The sequence below is a fragment of the Pelodiscus sinensis genome, chromosome 4, assembly GCF_052426305.1.
Source record: "Pelodiscus sinensis isolate ZL-2025 chromosome 4, ASM5242630v1, whole genome shotgun sequence".
NCBI lineage: Eukaryota > Metazoa > Chordata > Testudines > Trionychidae > Pelodiscus > Pelodiscus sinensis.
Window position 1 is genome coordinate 47,449,099 of NC_143055.1, and position 18,411 is coordinate 47,467,509.

General features: G+C 41.3%; 1 protein-coding gene across 2 annotated transcripts in view; it reads right to left on the reverse strand.

Annotated features, from left to right (window-relative positions):
• Positions 1 to 18,411, reverse strand: part of GABRG1 (gamma-aminobutyric acid type A receptor subunit gamma1) — an 81,825-nt gene that overhangs the window by 51,212 nt on the left and 12,202 nt on the right. For both annotated transcript variants that reach the window (XM_075930486.2, XM_006111939.5), the window contains exons 2-3: positions 10,941 to 11,089; positions 5,987 to 6,054 (exon numbers count right to left, since the gene is read on the reverse strand). In XM_075930486.2, the coding sequence (XP_075786601.2) occupies positions 5,987 to 5,989 (3 nt within the window). In that variant the 5' untranslated portion in view covers positions 5,990 to 6,054; positions 10,941 to 11,089. The remainder of the gene's footprint in view (positions 1 to 5,986; positions 6,055 to 10,940; positions 11,090 to 18,411) is intronic.

The following is an 18,411-nucleotide window of genomic DNA, read 5'->3' on the forward strand; positions in this document are numbered from 1 at the left end:
CAAAAACTTGGGAGTGGCCCCCTGTCAAAAATTATTGCCCACCCTCCCTTGCACTAGACTCATGACTCATTGTCCATTGCACTACTTTGAATTAGTACTAGCAGACCACAGTGTGACTGTGTACCCCAGCCTCTGTTAGGGATAAGGAAAGAATTCCATCATCTGAAACCCCTATATGGATCTATGCAAAACCCCAGTAAATGCACTTTCCTGGTCATATGTATTAGAAACTCATTGCATAGTCGGGGCCTAAGTTCTATGTAAATAAAGTCTCAGAACTTATTGCTGGACTCATAGGCTCATAGACTTTAAGGTCAGAAGGGACCATTATGATCATCTAGTCAGGAATCAGGGCCTTTGTCATTAAAAATCCTCTTTGCCATATTTTGTGTGGCTACTGTCTGATGTCAAAGACTAGAGAGATTTGTACCAATACTATACATGAAAAATATTTATTTAGACATCATATGGTCTGTGAGTATATAACGACACCAGGTGCTTGAAAACACATTTTATGCACAAGAGAATGATGATCATGTCTGCACCGTTTAAAATGTACGTAGCACTTAAATCCTGGAGGCCAACACCTACAAAATGTACAGAATTAACAAACTACAAAAGTTATTTTGCTCTAATTTCTATAGAATAGTGATGTGTTACTTGTAACAATAAAGTATATATATGGAAGAGGTTCAAGATCTTCAGGTGTGTGTACTTTACATATATGTACCACCAAGTTACATAAGGTTTTGAAAAAATGTCCAGTTTTATTGAATTCACATATTTTATGCTGCTAGAACACAACTAGCGGTCTATATGCAACATAGCTTGATATTTCTTGCAGTCAATGATCAGACCATTTTCATGGGCACTAAATACTAAAAGCACTTTAAAAGGCCTTTAGAATATAATGTGCTAACAACCTTTTCAAAGGCTATAACAATAACACTTTATCAATTCAAAGATGGACTGAACACTTCAACGCTTTAAAGTATATTTTTTAAAGCATCATCCAAACATCAGTCTAACAGCAGTATATTAGTACCCAAACCTAGGATGCTACCTCACTGAAAAAAGGTAGAATTTGGGGTATTTACCTTGAAATAAGTAGTTGAAAGAAAAACTTGCTTCCCTTTTAACTCTTTCCTTTTGCAAATCATCTTCTTTGATCATGTCTTCACTCTGGGGAAGATTGACACTGCTACGATCAATATTCCAGAGTTTCATTTAGTGGTCTAGTAAAGACCTACTAAATCAAATTCAGAGGGTGCCATTGTCAGTGGCCAGTGCTCCTGAGATGAGTAAGATAAACCAATGGGAGTGTTTGCTCCCATCGACATCCCACTGTCGGGTCAGCGGGGAAAACTCAAATTAAGGTATGTTGATTCCAGCTACATAATTAACATAGCTGGAGTTGTGTATCCTAATTTGACCTTCCCTTTTAGTGTAAGCCTGGCCTTTGTTTCAAAACTTTTACCAGCAGCAGCTCCCTGTTGCCACCAGTCAAAGATCAGTGGCAAACAGAAGTGAAGTCTGCCACTCGCTGCATAGCAGAGGCTGACAAAAACCCTCCAAATCCTCTTAGAGTACAGAGTGGAGTGCTGTCTTCAACAAAGCACATGAGAGTCTTCCTTCACATTGAAATCAGCTTGGCTCCGGAGCCAAGACCCGGCTTATGGAGTGATGATGAATGAGCTATTTGAATAAAGAGGAGAATGGAGAAATAAGCATTTTATTGGTTTTAGGCTAAAAGGAAAGAGAGAAAGGGGGTATGAAAGAAAAACTGTGGCAAATAACAAGTAAAAGGTAGTAATAGCTTGAAAAAATCAAGATTGTTATATTTTATTTAATATATATCAGATAAAACATGAGAGGCATTACAGCAGGGTTGGGGAACCTTGGACCTGGACCCAGAGGCTCAGAACTTCCCCCTAGCATTGGATATCCGGGGGGCTGGAGTGCACAAAATCTACTAGCTTGGGGCCCCCTACTTTTCTGTAAGTCAGTGGTCCCCGACTCAAAAAAAAGTTCCCCACCACTGCAATCTTTGGACCTGAAAAAGTGAGCCTCTACTGTCTGCACTGAAAGAGCTACCTTTCTTTACATAAGAGTAGCACAGGCTTATAAACCTCAGCGACCATTAGAGGGTGACAGAGTACCACTGAGCAAATATGGATTACATACTTGTGAAATAGTGCTACCCTTTTACCTACTGTCAGGTGCTAATGCAGTCCTTTGCATTTCCCCAGTTTTATACTTTGTGATAACTTATTTTCCCTTTTTATTAGAATTGCTCATTTTTGAAGTGTTTTTCTCTATTTCACTGAGGATGTAAGAATTTGATTGAATTATATATTTATGTTATGCGTATGAGAAACCCAAAAGGGAAAGACTTATGGCTGATCAATAAAACTGGCTTCATGAGAGAAAATAAAGCCAGCAATAAATTTCCATGATGTACTTGTGTGTCATATTTGACAATCTTATTGTCTTTTTTTCCAAAGTTATAGCAACCAGTATTCTATTCTGGACTAATTAGTATGCAAGTTCTGAGAATTGCCCTTGCTTTGATGGTTCTGTCCATTTTCTTTTGGTTTTATGAGAAGCAATCCCATTCCAGGCACATCCTGTTTTCCTGGCACAACAAAACCGTTATGTTGCCTTAAATCGGAGGTGGGGAACCTTTTTTGGGTCAGGGGCCACTGACCCACAGAAAACTCATTCAGGGCCACACATGAGCGAGAAGCAAAAAATCCAACTGAAAAAAAACTCCTCACTAATGTAGCCCCCAACTGACACTCCTCACCTTCCCCTCTCACACCAGAGCCTGGGGGGCCCCAGCCTAGTAAATTTTGTGTGCACCAGCCCTGCAGTAGGATACCAGGGGGCCTGGAGCACCGCACAGGCTCCCCAATGCTAGAGCAAGCCCTGAGCCTCATCACTGCTTTACATTATGGTAAGAGGAAGCTTTATACCACATTTGGTGGTCCTAGCTTTTACTATCTAGGAGGAGTTCTTGAACAAACAGACACTCTAAAACACATAGTAGATAAATAACTGAGGTATAGTTGACATGCGCCAAATTATAACATTCTCCCCACCTACCTCTAAACTGACTGGCAGTTACTCACATGAACAGTTGCTTTGAGTTCAGTGAGAGTGCTCTAGATACTCAATAAAGCAAGTAAGAAGATCAAAAGTGGGGCTCAATATAGAAAAGATACAATATTAACACAGGTGATTTCTTCAAGGGCAAACTGAGATACCCTTACTCCAGCAACTAGCACTTTATTCAACTTAGATCTGGTATACACTGAGGCTGTGTATACATTAGCATCTCTTTTCCGGAAAAGGGTGCCAATGAGACAAGTCGGAATTGCAAATGCCGCGGGGGATTTAAATATCCCCCGCGGCATTTGCATGAACATGGCTGCCGCTTTTTTCCGGCTCGGGGCTTTGCCGGAGAAAAGTGCCAGTCTAGACGGGATCTTTCGGAAAATAAAGCCTTTTCTGGAAGATCCCTTATTCCTCCGGAAAAGGGTGCCAATGTAGACACAGCCTGAGAGTTTAAATTGAGTTTAGCCACATTAGGTGGATTTTCCAAACAACGAGTCTGTTGATTTAAAGGGCTGTTTAAGTCTATTTCTGTACTCCTTTCACGAGGAGTAACCACTAAATTTGATCTTACATAGTTGACTTTCCGGCAGTGCAGATGCAGCACTATAAAAGTAGACATTCTTGGCCTCTGGGAGGTGTCCCACTGTGCCCTGCGATGACCAGTTTGGCTACAACTTTCAACTCTACTGATCTCCAGGTGAACAGGAAAAGCCCTGGGAAAAACTAAATTTCAGTTCCTGTGTGGCCAGCATGGTGAGCAGATCTCAAAGCATGTAACACACCTGACCATGAGTTCAAATTCCATGAACCCAGGGTCACAGCTGAGCACCAGCATGGAGTGAGCAGATGGTTCTGAACCACATTGCTATGTAGGGAGAGTTATCTGTTCTTAAAGAACTACAAACCAACAAAAGAAATGCAGATATCTAAGCCAAGATCACAAGGGGAATGGAGGAGAAAGGGTCTATCAGGGACACCAAGCAGGGACCTGTGAAAATATAGGAACTGAGGCAGTCATATCAAAAGACAAAGGAGGCAAATGGATGGTCTGGAGCATCGTTGCAAACATGCTGCTTCTATGAGCAGCTGCATGCGATTCTTGGGGGGGGGGGGGTCCTACCAGCTTCCCTAACCAGTCTGTGGATTCCTCTCAAGACACTTAGCAGCCTCAGGCAGTGGTGTGGAGGACTGCACGGTAGAGGACGAGAAGGAGAATGCTCAGCAGATGCCTGGGGCAACTATTGTCACTGAAAGCCAAGAACTTTTTATAACTTTGGAAATAATCCCTCCTCCCAGGAAGCCTCACAGTCAGGCTCTGATCCCAGGGAGGGCACTTCTGGTGAGTTCACATTTTTAATCTTGCTAAAAGTGAGATAAGGCAGTTGGGTGTGATTTTTGGTGGCCACTGTGCCTAAATGTGGGGTGGGGAATCCCCAGAACAGCTTTTTAACATGTCTGGAAATGCAGTGGAAATCCTCCCTGCACATCTGCATAAAGCTTTCATACAGGAACTCTTTAATCCTTCTCACAAGGCTGCCTTATTCCATCCTCCACAGTAGAACACTTTTCCACATCAAGCCAGCAGTAATTGTTCTGGCATCGCTGCAGCACAAAGAACTGCAGTGTAAACTCCAGGTTTCTGGACACATTCAGTCAGCACCTGCTCCCTATCACTGTGTGATTCATAGAAGACCAATCTCTCACACAGAATCCTGGATGAAGCAGGGGAAACTATTAGCTGATGTCTCTGCAGTAAACCTCCATTTGCTCACCCCCAATAAAGCATGGCTTGAACCTGGCCCTGCCCTCTTGCCACACCAGGACCTTCTCCCCTCTCCTGCCCTCATGATCCCATAGGAGGAGAAAGTTGCATTCTCTTGGCAACTAGGGGGTGCCAAACACATGGGCACTGAGTGAGCTTCTGCCCCGCCCTGCCATCATAAACAAATTCCCTTCCCCTCTTGCCTGTAGGCTCATGCCCCAGCCTGTCCCTTAGCATACTTGCTACCGAACTGAGTCCAGCTACTCCCTTAAGAACTCTAAGGTGTACCTACTGCAAAGTGACTGCATAACTATGACCTTGTACATAATATATCCCTATTGTCTTTAAAGAGACCTTCATTTTGTTCTAACAGAAAAGGCTTTACACACTACAATGTATTTCTTGTAAAGTCTGCTCTACACTTTTCATTACAGCAAGAACAGCAGTCAGCTTCCTGTGTGCTCCCACCTGGCAGAAATCTGAAGGCGAAAATGGACTAGGGAAGAGATGTACAAGCAGCAATTGCAATCCACCAACTTGGACAGGGAGCGTGTATATAAGTGGAGGAATATGCTGCTGGAGGAGATACACGCTGAGTGTCAGGAAAGGAGAGCGTGCACAGAACGGAATGGGAAGCACCAGGAAAGAGTGTTGTCATCCATGTATGTGATGGACTGCATGGCAGCACTGTCCTCCTTCCTGGACGAGCACCCCCTCCATCCCTTGCGGTCCAACATTCCCTCCTTGTCTAAATCAGTACACGCTACTGACTTTCAGAAACTAGCCTGATTTGTCTCAGGTGAAAAGCTGGTCATTATATTTAATAGCGTGATTTTTTTTAATTACCTTTCTGAGATGGATTTTACTACGAAACACTATTCTCAAAGTATTTTAAAAATTAAGGAAAGTACAGAGCATCTCCAGTGTCTGCAATAATGGCCTCATAATTCAACTTAATAATATGTTTTTTTTAAACACTACAGGTTCACATTATAATTGAATGAAAGTCAGAGTAGTTAAAGGCAATAATTTGAATAGAGGTGGTGGCATTACATATTTATCCCACAAATATTTAAGGGAATATATTTTCAGTCAGTCAGGACTTACCATATTGATTGGATCAACTGGGCCAATGCTGTTAACATAGACATCTGTTTCAATTACTGTAGTTCTCACTAAAGAAAAAGAGTAACCATAATAATCACATAAGTAATCAATTCTAAATACTGTCTGTTGTTAATGTAATTAATGCTATTTATTCAAATAAGAATAAAAGTGATCCTTTTATCAAACACAGAAGGGGTAGTCATAACGTAAGATTGGCATTTGATCACTTTGCACAGAATCATAGTGAAACAACTCAATTGTAATGTAATCACAATGAAACAATGATCAAGATGAATCTGTGTTTTGCACTGGAAAACTTACTTTTGCCTGGTATGTTTTGTGACAATCTGAAGCAGTAATGGGAAGAAGGCTATCTTAATAAAGGTGTTCCGTTGTATAGGTGTTAGAGGATATACAGTAGCCTTTCCCTTATAGAATGGAAATTTGTAAGTTAGAAAGGTCAGGACTCAGCTATAGAAATATTTTTTTTAAAAGCATTATTATAGGTTGAAACTCTCTTAACTGGGATTCCGTGGTCTGGCAACATCCATGGTCCAGCATGGATGTTGAATGATGAGAGTCCCATTGGAAGGCCAGCAGTAAGGATCCCTGTGGGATAGCTGGGCTGCCCAGTGGGTTTAGGAGACTTGAGTGTGACTGCCCAGAGGGGCTGGGAGCCCCACCACCTTGTGTGTGTGCAGCTACCCAGGGAGCCCCGGCATGTGATGCATGGGACTGGAGCCCTGGCATGCATGGCTGCCCATAGCCCCATGGTGTAGTGCACGCGGCTACCTGGAGCTCCAGTGCCAGGCTGTCCAGTGGAGCCATAGCAGTGATGGCTGCCCAGCAGGTCGGCAGGGCAGTAGGGCCAGTAGGAGGTGGGGAGCTGACAGAGACCAGCGGCCAGGCCAGGGAGACCGGTGGCAGGGGTCCAAAAATGGCCTTCCCTAGTCCAGCAAAATCCCTCACCCAGGAACTGTCAAGTCCCAAGGGTGTCGGACCAGTGAGGTGCAACCTGTAATATGAACGTAAGCAAACAAGGTGGCTCTTACGTAGTCAGCAAAGCTCATGAATATTGGAATGATAAGTACAGAAAATGACTTTGCTACACAATGGTGTTTTCTCTTGTTACATTTCAAAATTGACATAATTCTCAGCTTTCATATGGACAATCAACAGAAACAGGCAGAAAAAGAAACAGTGTCTCATAAAACAGACACTGTTTTTAACAGCACAGCTTTCCCCTTTGTTCTTACAAACTGAAATGCTCTTAACAGGAAGAAACCAAATCCTACTCTGGCATTTGAACCCATGAGTGCCAGGCTCAGAGAGAAAAATGTTGCTGCTATAAATGAACCAAATTAATTTAATACCCAAAATTCTTCTGTGGGATATCATTACTTGAAAGTTAAGGATATTCCCAGTCAAGTTATCTTGTTCTGCCAGTCTTCAGATGTTGAAATCAACACAAGATTTTATCAACATAATTGGAGTATAGAATGAGTGCATTATTGACTGGTTGTGTTTCTTTCTCTATTAAATGTCTACTTTCAACAAGTAGCAGAGTGGGATATGACTATGTAGTATGCATTTCTTTGAATGGACCAAGTGTTTAGGCCAGGGAAGCAAAGGGCTAAAAATTTACCTGCCTTTGGAGAAGAGTAACAGAGAAGGGAGTGTAATAATCTATGTTTTATTCAAAGACAACAGACTCTCAGTAACAGAAAGGTAATGTGGGCTAATGAATAGGGCACTGGTGTGGGAGACTGGAAACCTAGGTTGTAATCCTGGCCCTACCCATATCCTTGGACAAGTCATTTTACATTTTGGTGCCTCCGTTTCCCTTTCAGACTTAGTTTCCTTTATTTAGGCCAGCCGTGTTCAATTTGTGATCCAGAGACCCCCTTGGGGAGTAGGGGGCACACATTATGTCTAAGATTTCCAAAGGTTTCTGCATCCCCATTTGAAATACAGGTTGAACCTCTGTAATCCAACACTGTCTGGTCCAGCAACATCCATGTTCACCTTGATTTTAGTTAGCTGGATGTTCATTTATCATGGATGTGGCCAAGTTTCCTGTGGTTCCATAAAGTTTGTTTATAGCCACCGGTTCTGGTTCTCAGGGTTCTGTGCTATTATTTAGCTCTAATTTACCCCTAAATGTTTTCTAGGAGCCCAGTAAGTATGATGGTAATTCTGCTAGACAATATCGACACCCTCCCACCCGCCCATAGTCCAGCAAATTCTCTGGGTCGGCACCAATCAGGCCTAAGGGTGCCAGACTAGAGAGGTTCAACCTGTATGTTTGTTACAGATGCACAAATGGAAATAATTGAAAATCACTGATTTGGACTGTAAACTCTTCAGGGGAAGGCCACCTCTTCCTGTGTGTCTATATAATGTCTTGAAGCCCTGATCCCTAAGAACATCAAAACAGCAATACTGGGTCAGACCAAGATCCATCTAACCCATTATCCTCTCCTCTTACAGTGGCCAATACGAGGTACCCCAGAGGGAATTAACAGAACAAATAACCATTAAGTGATCCATTCCCTGTTACCCATTCCCAGACAACAGAGAGAATAGGGACATCATCCTGACTAATAGCCATTGATGGACCTTTCCTCCAGGAATTTTTCTAGCTCTTCTTTGAACCGTGGTACAGTTTTGACCTTTACAACATCCTCTGACAAAGAGTTCCACAGGTTGACTATGTGTTGTGTGAGGAACTACTTCCTTTTGTTGGTTTTAAATCTGATGCATATTACTTTCATTTAGTACCCCCCTAATTCTGGTGTTATGAGAAGCAGTAAACAACACTTCCCTATTTACTTTCTCTGCACCAGTCATGATTTTACAGACTTCAGACATACCCTCTTTAGTCATCTCTTTTCCAAAATGAGAAGTCCCAGTCTTATTAATCTCTCCTCATACATAAGCTGTTCCATAACCTCATCATATCTGTTGCTCCTTTCTGAAGCTTTTGCAGTTCCAATGTACCTTTTTTGAGATGAGGCAACTATATGTGCACATAGTATTCAAGACGTGGGTACACCATAGATTTATAAAGAGGCAATGTGATACCTCTGTCTTATTAGCCATTTCCTTCTAATGATTCCTGACATTCTGTTTGCCTTTTTGACTGCAGCTGAACACTGAGTGGATATTTTAAGAGGACTATCCATAACTCCAAGATCTCTTTCTTGAACAGTAACAGCTAATTTAGCCCCCTTCATTCTATATGTATAATTTGGATTATGTTTTACAATGTGTATTACTAATCAACATTGAATTTCATCTGGCATTTTGTTTTGTGAGATCTCTTTGCAGTCTGCTTTGGACTTAACATGAGTAGTTTTGTATCATCTGCAAACTTTACCACCTCACTGTTACCCATTTTCCCAGAACATTTATGCATATGATGAATAATACGAGATCCAGTACAGAACCCTGGCAGACACCACTGTGTACCCCTCTCCACTGTGAAAACAGACCATTTATTACTATCCTTTGTTTACTCTTTTTTAATCAGCTACTGATTCATTAATCAGCTCCCTCTTATCCCATGAATACTTACTTTGCGTAAAAGCCGTTAGTGAGATGTTCTGATGGACTTAAACAAAACACTATTAGTTTTAGGGTCTTCAGTTAGCTGTTCATCAAATTCTTTTGTAGCCTAATTATGACTTTTATACTACACTTGCCAGATTCTATGTTGCTTTCTATTTTCCTCACTAGGATTTAAATTCCACTTTTTAAAGGATACTTTTTTGTTTCTCACTAACTTTTACTTAGTCATTTAGCCACAGAGGCACTTTTTGTGCTTGTATTATAATATAAATGTAAGTTGAATCTTTATTATGATGTTTTAAAAAAATCTCCATACAGCTTGTGGGATTTCACATTTAGCACTTTACCTTTTTAATTTCTGATAAGAAGATATAATTTAATTAACTTCCTTATTTTTATCTAGTTTTCTTTTCTGAAGTAAGCAGTCCAGCTATATTCAGCTCTTGGATCAGATCCTGTGTTCCATTTAGCAATAAGTCTAGAATTGCTGCTTCTCTTGTGGATTCCAGAACTGGCTTCTCCAAGAAGCAGTCACTTAAAGCATCAAGAAACTTTATCTCTGCATCCCGTCCTGAGATGACATGTAGCCAGATGAAATCTTCATTATTATTGAGTTTTTTTATTTGTATAGCCTCTCTAATCTCCCTGAGCATTTCACAGTCATTGTCACCATCCTGGCCAGGTGGTCAATAGTAAATCCCTCCTGCAATATTCTTATTATTCAAGTATGCAGTTACAATCCATAGAGATTCTATAGTATAGTTTGGTTCATTTAAGATTTGTATTTCATTTGATTCAACACTTTCTTTTCACTCCCCCATCAGCACATTCTGTCTTTCCAATATATTCTGCATCCTGGTGTTGCTGTTCACCATAATTAGATACAAAAAAGCAATAACAAATAAGCAATGAGTTTAACTAAACCTGTTCATGAAACAGTGAAACAGACTGCAATGTATTGTCTCTAGCAGGGTTAAGAATACCAGGTAGAAACATTTTAATAAATATTTGAAGATTTCAGAGTAGATTTTGACAGTTCTATATGTGGAATACCTTCTCATCGGCGGTATCATATTTAAAATATCAAAATGAAACAAACAAGGAATTGCTGATGTTATCCATCTGATATTGCTTCAAATATTAAATAGTTTACATAGTACAAAAACATATACAGTATACAGTTTCTATTGTGCTTGCCATAAAAAGTAGAAAGTTATTTTCACATGTTCCATTTTATTTATATTCCATTTATCTAGCTCTGATTATAACATGAACAGTTGACTTGACAACAAATAGCTACTTGCCAACATTTCATTAAAGTCTATAGAATGTCTGCATTCTCTGGTTCATATTTTGTATTTACTATAAGGTGAGATTATTTTACCTCCAATGTCAGGCCGAAGTTTACTGTCATAGCCTTGAAGTAAGGAGTCCAATATGTGAGTGACATCTCCACCATGAATCTTTGGTGCAAGTACCCATGTTTTGTTCACTGTTAGATCTTCGTCGTCTTCATCATCAGCCTTATCAGCACTAAAAGATAGTTGAATGAAATATGAGGGAAGAAAAATAGTGACACAAAATATATACTGCTGGAAGAATGAAATAATAATAAAAAAGAGTAAATATGGCAACCTAGTTATTATGCAGAAGAATGTTTTGAATGTATTTTGTTGCCAGAACATATATCAATTATGTGCAACTATTTTATTGCTTCTTTTTTATAATAGCAGAGCAAACCCAGTAGCTTCTCCAACTGAGAAATGTGTCGAGAGGAGAATTTGCCATTCAGAAACAATATCTGATCACAAATAAAGTGAAGCCGAGCGAAATCTTAACAGCAATTTTACCTTTATTTTGAGAGGCCAGGTTCCCTAAACTTTTCCCAATTCATCTGCTGTATTTAAAGTCACCATGCCAGGCGTGGCCAAACTGCAACTCATGAGCCGCATAGTACTCTCTTAGGCTGTGTCTACACTGGGCCACTTATTCTGGAAAAGCAGCCACTTTTCTGGAATAACTTGCCAGCTGTCTACACTGGCCACTTGCTTTTCCGGAAAAGCAATGACGATCTACTGTAAAATTGTCAGTGTTTTTCCAGAAAAAAAGTCGGGCAAAAGTCCTTTTCCGGAAAAACTGTTCCGGAAAAGGGCCAGTGTAGACAGCACAGTAGTCTTTTCCGCAAAAAAGCCCTGATTGCGAAAATGACGATCGGGGCTTTTCTCCAGAAAAACACTTCTACATTGGCCACGGACGCTTTTCTGGAAAAAGTGCTTTTCCGGAAAAGCATCCTACCAATGTAGACGCGCTTTTTCCGGAAATACTTATAACGGAAAACTGTTCCGTTTTAAGCATTTCTGGAAAAGGGTGCCAGTGTAGACATAGCTTTACTGTTAGGGTGCATATACACTGCACCAGGAGCTGAAAATAAGCTAAACAATTTGAGCTACACAAATTGCATGGCTTATTTTGAGTCAATTTCAAAGGGTACGTCTAGACTACATGCCTCTGTCACCAGAGGCATGTAGATTAGGCTACCAGGCATAGGAAAATGAAGCGGCGATTTAAATAATCGCCGCTTCATTTAAATTTACATGGCTGCCACGCTGAGCCAACAAACAGCTGATCAGATGTTTGTCAGCTCAGCGCGGTAATCTGGACGCGCGGGTGTCGACATCAAAGGCATTTGTCGACCACCCAGGTATACCTCATCCCAGGTGGCATACCTGGGTGGTCGACAAATGCCTTTGATGTCAACACCTGCGCGTCCAGACTACCGCGCTGAGCCGACAAACAGCTGATCAGCTATTTGTCAGCTCAGCGCGGCAGTCATGTAAATTTAAATGAAGCGGAGATTATTTAAATCGTCGCTTCATTTTCCTATGCCTGGTAGCCTAATTTACATGCCTCTGACAACAGAGGCATGTAGTCTAGATGTACGCAAAGTGTGGCACTGTCTACACAGCACTTATTTTGAAATAAATCTGTTCCAAAATGTCGCTTACTCCTTGTGGAAAGAGATATACCGGAATAGTGAGCCTGTTATATTTCAAAATACAGTAAAACTCCGATGGTCCGGCATCCGACGGTACGGCACTCCTGATGGTCCGGCACCATCAGGAACTCGGAAGTGCTCCGGGCAGCTGGACCATTGGAGCTGCTCTGCCCCCAGCTTCCCCTATTCAGCCGCTGCTAAAATTGACTAGCAGCTGAATCGGGGAAGGTGGAGGCAGAGCAGCTGGGGCGCTGCCGGGTAGGTCCCCTAGCGCTGAACCAACCCTCGGGGCTATTGGACCAACCGAGCAGCACCTCAGCTGCTCTAACCCAGGTGTCCCCGATTCAGCCGCTGCTGAAACTGACCAGCGGCTGACACAGGAAGCCCGAGGCAGAGCTGCTCTACCCCGGGCTTCCTGGAATCACCCCTAATCAGTTTCAGCAGCAGCTGACTTGGGGACACCTGGGGTAGAGCAGCTGAGGTGCTGCCAGGTTGGTCCCCGCAGCGCCGAGGTGCGACGCTGTGGGGACCAACCCGGCATTGCCCCAGCTGCTCTGTCCCAGGTGTCCAGATTCAGCCACTGTTGACACTGACCAGCGGCTGACTCCAGGAAGCCCGGGGCAGAGCAGCTCTGCCCCGGGCTTCCTGGAGTCAGCCGCTGGTCAGTATCAGCAGCATCTGACTTGGGGACACCTGGGGCAGAGCAGCTGGGGTGCTGCCGGGTTGGTCCAGTAGCACCGAGGAGCGGCGCTCTGGGACCAACCCAGCAGCACCCCAGCTGCTCTGCCCCAGGCATCCCCAAGAGCAGCTGGGGTGCTGCCGGGTTGGTCCCGCTACACCAAGGGTCGGCGCTGTGGGATCAACCCGGCAGCACTCCAGCTGCTCTGCCCCAGGCGTCTCCAATTCAGCCGCTGCTGGTCAGTTTCAGCAGCGGCTGAATCAGGGACGCCTGGGGCAGAGCCGGACTATCGGAAGGGGGGGCTATGAGGGGTCTGGGGTGGCATCCCCACCCCCACCCCAGACTCCTCATAGCCCCCCCTTCTGATAGTCCGGCATACCTGATAATCCGGCACTCCCTGGGTCCCAAAGGAATAGCTATTTCAGGATACCTCTGATAGCCCAAAATAGCACTGCAGTTTAGACGTAGTCTTACAGTGCAGCCCTACACATGCCCGCCCTCCTTTCCTCCCCCCCCCCTCTCACACACACACACACTCCCCCCACCTACTGAGCAGAAGAGATCAAAACTTCTGCCCTGTGGTGAGATGGTGGAACTAGAGGCTTCGACATTGCACAGAGGGGATTCTAAGGGCTTTAGAATTGCAAGGAGGTGCCATCACTGAAGAGATGCATCCCACAAGGCACCGCCATAAAGCAGCTTGCACTTATCTTGCAGTTCTCAAACTTCTGAACAATATTAACGCTAATGTTTTTAAGGGATGCTGAATCAAGGTCATGACATTAATGTTTCTTCAAGTGCTCAGTGACATCACTCCCAAAACAAGGGATGTAAGCAAGTAGTCAACTATTCAACTACCCGATAAACATAAGCTTACTGGGTAGTCGAATGGCGTACTCAACTAATCACTTCCCTCCCTTTGCTGGTTATGCTTCCCACAAGGGGAACAGGAGCCAGTGCTGGGGGAAGCTGGCTTAAAAACCAGTTCCCCCAGTACCATCTCCATGGTGCTGCCTGCACCCCCACTGTCTTTGTAAGAGGTAGTGTGGCTGGGAGGTAGGGAAGGCTGCTCCAGTAGCAGCCTCTGTCCGTGGGGGGTCCCAATATGGAGCTGGATCCGTCCCCCTCTTCCCATCCCCCATGGACAGGGGCTGCTGCTGCTGCAAAGCAACCTCTGTTTGCATTGGCTGGTGCTAGCCCTAGTCAGGGGCTTCTGCCTATAATAGCATTTGGTTCTAGCCTCCAAATGTTCTAAAAACAGAACATATTTATTTTACTTGGTCCAAACAATGAGAAAAGATTCCTAAAGTATTCATGTTTATTTTTGTTTTTGGTTAGGAACCAAAAGCTCTGTGTCATTAATTTATTTGCACTTAAACATACTGCAGCAAGACTGCTATAATATTCATTTTTGTTTCTGTTGTTTGTGATCAATACATTTCATCAAGAAGGAAGAAATACACAAGGAAAATTATTATATACCCATTTATTATCTACCATTCAATTAGATAAGAAGCCATTTATAATTTATCACTGATTCAGAAGAAAAATGGTTGGAGTTTGAATGTGTCTATAGATCCACTCAGATTATCTCCAAAAGGTCAAAGAATGCCTGGAAGTAATTTTTTCTTCATTTATATCGAATGAGTGTGGACTTAAATATTCCTTTAAATATTTCTTAAATAGATTGCTAATGTATGCAATCTTTGTTACTCATCCATGTATTTCAAGGAATTTCTGTGAGTTTCTAATTAAACAAATTGCATCAAACCGATAGTAACAATGTAGGCATGGTGATCCCAGGATATTAGAGAGACACGTTGGGCGAGGTAACAACTTTTATTGGAAGGGCTCTGTGTAAACTCAAAATGTTGTCTTGCTTACCAACAGATATTACCACACTTAACTTGACCCAGCAGTATCTATGGGAGTCATACAATGTATCTTGACAAAGAGACAATGGCTTACATTAATTATAATAAAGCACATGGAACCATATAAATCCTAATTGTAATGCTAAGAGAAACAAAGATATTTAGGCAACAAAATGGAATGAAATCATCATCTATGGAAGAAGCTGCATATCAAAACTGCTTTAAAATGACTCTTTTCCATTGTACTCCTAGGACAAGATTTTTCAAAAGTGCCTGGGGGTGCATCAACACTGCATTTTAAAATCCAAGGCAGCAAGTCTCAGAGACCACACCTACAGACATGGTCTCACAGGGCTTATGTTATAGCATTAAAAACAACAGGGTTAACCTTGCAGTTTGGGCTGGCACTCAGTCTCTAAAACCCACTGCTCTGACTGAGCTCTAGCACAACCCTGAAATCTATACAGCTGTTTATAGCATTGTGGCAGGCACCTGTAGACCCAAGCTCTGAGTGTTACTCCTGCAAGTTTTAATACTTAGTGCAGATCTATTCTAAGCAACTAATGATCCTAAGTCACACTGAAAATCACTTAAGTGATTAGGAAAATCCCACCTTTAGTTTTAAAAACTTTTTAATTTCCTATAATTAATTAATGCCATTAAGATGCAGCATTATAAGTGATGATCTACAGATTGCAAAAGTCAGTGCATGCTTTGAATCACTGAAGAGAAATCTCTACAATTCTTTGGGAGTGGAAAGTTTTTCTGGCTTATGTAGTGCCCACAGAATAAAGACTAGGCTGCTAAGGCTACATGCTGGATGTCCAGGAGTCTGGAGGAGCCCAGCGGTGTTCCCTACCCAACCCTTTCCCTGCGACAAATCGTAAAGTTGCTCAGTCTGTTCCTGAGGGTCCTACTGCAGTGCATGTCCTTACTACCACAGCAGCATCAAGACTTTAGTATTCACGGTGTTTGGCTTGCTGACAAAACTAGGCAGGCACAGCAAGGAAATTACTGTTTCAGCAGTTTAGAATTCAGCCAAAGCTCAATGGATTTTCATGGAATGAGCAAAAGGCACTTCTCTGATTCCCAGGGCTTTCCTTCTTGGAAAAAAAATAAAGAATCTACAGCAAAAAACTGTGTTAATAACTATTCAAAAAGTTGTAAGAATTTTTTATAATGGAAAGTATTAAGCAACCTAGGTACAAAGTTCCAGCACCCCATTAGAGTATAGAAATCACTTTAGCTCCTTAGAACTGAAGGGCATTGCATAACATTTGACATCTTTATAGTACTGTATAGACATTACACAAATAGCCTTAAATATTTAAAGATTTCCATTAGTGGAGCTCCATACTGAACACTAAAATGAATAACAACAGAAGTCTCACAACTGCATGTTCATCTCTGCAGAATTACCAATTGCTATTATTTTACGTTTTGTCCCTGGTTTTTTTACCTAACGGGCTATTCTAACCACTGATTAAATTTAGTAAGAGAATATGGGTGTTGTACTGTCTTTGCTTTTCCCTTGAGCATAATGAGTAGCTAGATTCAATTTACAACAAATTTTACATTGCAAGAAGACATCACTACTGCATGGTACAATTTTTTTTAAAGGCTCAAGCCCTGCAACTGTGATTCCATGCAGACAGATCTGCACCTACCAAACACTCACTAAAATAACAGGGCTCCATGCATATACAGGGATTTTCCTGAGTGGGGTGACTTTAGGGATCGAGGATTTTTCCAAGAAATTCTGAGGGAATAGATGAAGTGGATATGACGATGTCCCCTTTTAGTGACTTTCCTGCACCAAAGATAAGAGGCATCAACTCATCACTAAAGGAGTTATGCCTTTAGCTGAAGTGGTAGGGGCATAACTAAAAGGTCCATTTGATTCTAGGACATTCTAAATATAGTATTTTAATGTATTCTGCCATAGTCTCCCCTCTTTTATCCATTAAACACAGGAAAGAATTTAAATTTAACTTTTATTATTTCACTTTTCCCCCCTCCTCTCAACTTTCAAAATTCTATACTACAAATATAATCCTTTATAGACTACTAACATCAATGTCCATCAGTAAGATGGTACTAGGAAAACCAGAAGAATTTCACCCTCGCACCTTTCAGTTTTTTAAAATTCACTTAAATAAGTCCAGTGCTTAGGATTCTTATAAAATGCCCCATTTCTTATTTTGATTATTTATCCAGGATCTATATTTTAAATTCTCTCAATATTCTCCCTACCTAATGGCAAGTAAGGGATATTTTTATTTATTTTCTTGGCTGGCTATACTTCTCCGTGGCATAGAGGTGAAACCGTTGAATTAAAGACTGTAGCTTACTATCTAGCAAGGGTAGACTTGGGAAAGAAAAGAAGCCTTTTTATTACTGTACCATAATAAAAATAAATTATTGATACTCATGTATATTAAACCCACCCTTTGTTCTCAATATTCTGCAAAATCCTATCTACTAGAACTTTCCACTCCTCTGATTTTAGGAATTGGTAAATATTTTTACATTTTTATGTATACATTTATTTGCTTCCAGTTTCAGTCACAGGATATTTCGGTATTTCTACTGCATGACAGATTAACCTCTTTCCTCCTGTGTATTACTGGAAGTATAAAGTTATGGAAAATAGATACAATTTGTCTCAAACACGATCCACTCTCTATGAAGCCTTTGAAGAATGTTTGTAGGTACTAAAATTAGGAATGAATTTTATAAGACTCTCAAACATTAAATATTTACTGTTCCATGGCACTACACTAATTATCATGGATTAAACTTCAGATTCTGAGTTTGACTATACTATGAATTATTTTAAAATAAAAATAAGCAAACAAAAATTTTATTTCTAAACAGATTGTTTTTATTATAGTAGTTATGATAATCTGGACAGCAACTACATATATATGGTTAAATGTAATTAGACGAAAAGTGCCCTAATTATGCTCTATACCCTTCAACTAACAGGAGACATTACCATGACTAATGAATCCTTGAGCATAAGTGACTAATGACTGAATAAGTCTTTTTAGCATCAGGCAACATGTTCATCTTTAGACTTTAATATCATAGATCCGTGTTCTACTTTTACTATGAGGGAAAATATTCAGATGAGCTTTACTTTGTAATTAATATCTGTGAGGTTATGCAATGAATTGTAAAAAATAGAGCAGTTATATTGGTCTGACAGATGAAGCATATGTAAGGTGAAGTACCACAACATTGTACCATTATGCATGCTGTAAATGCCTAAATGCAATCAATGACCATAAAGATTAAATGTTTT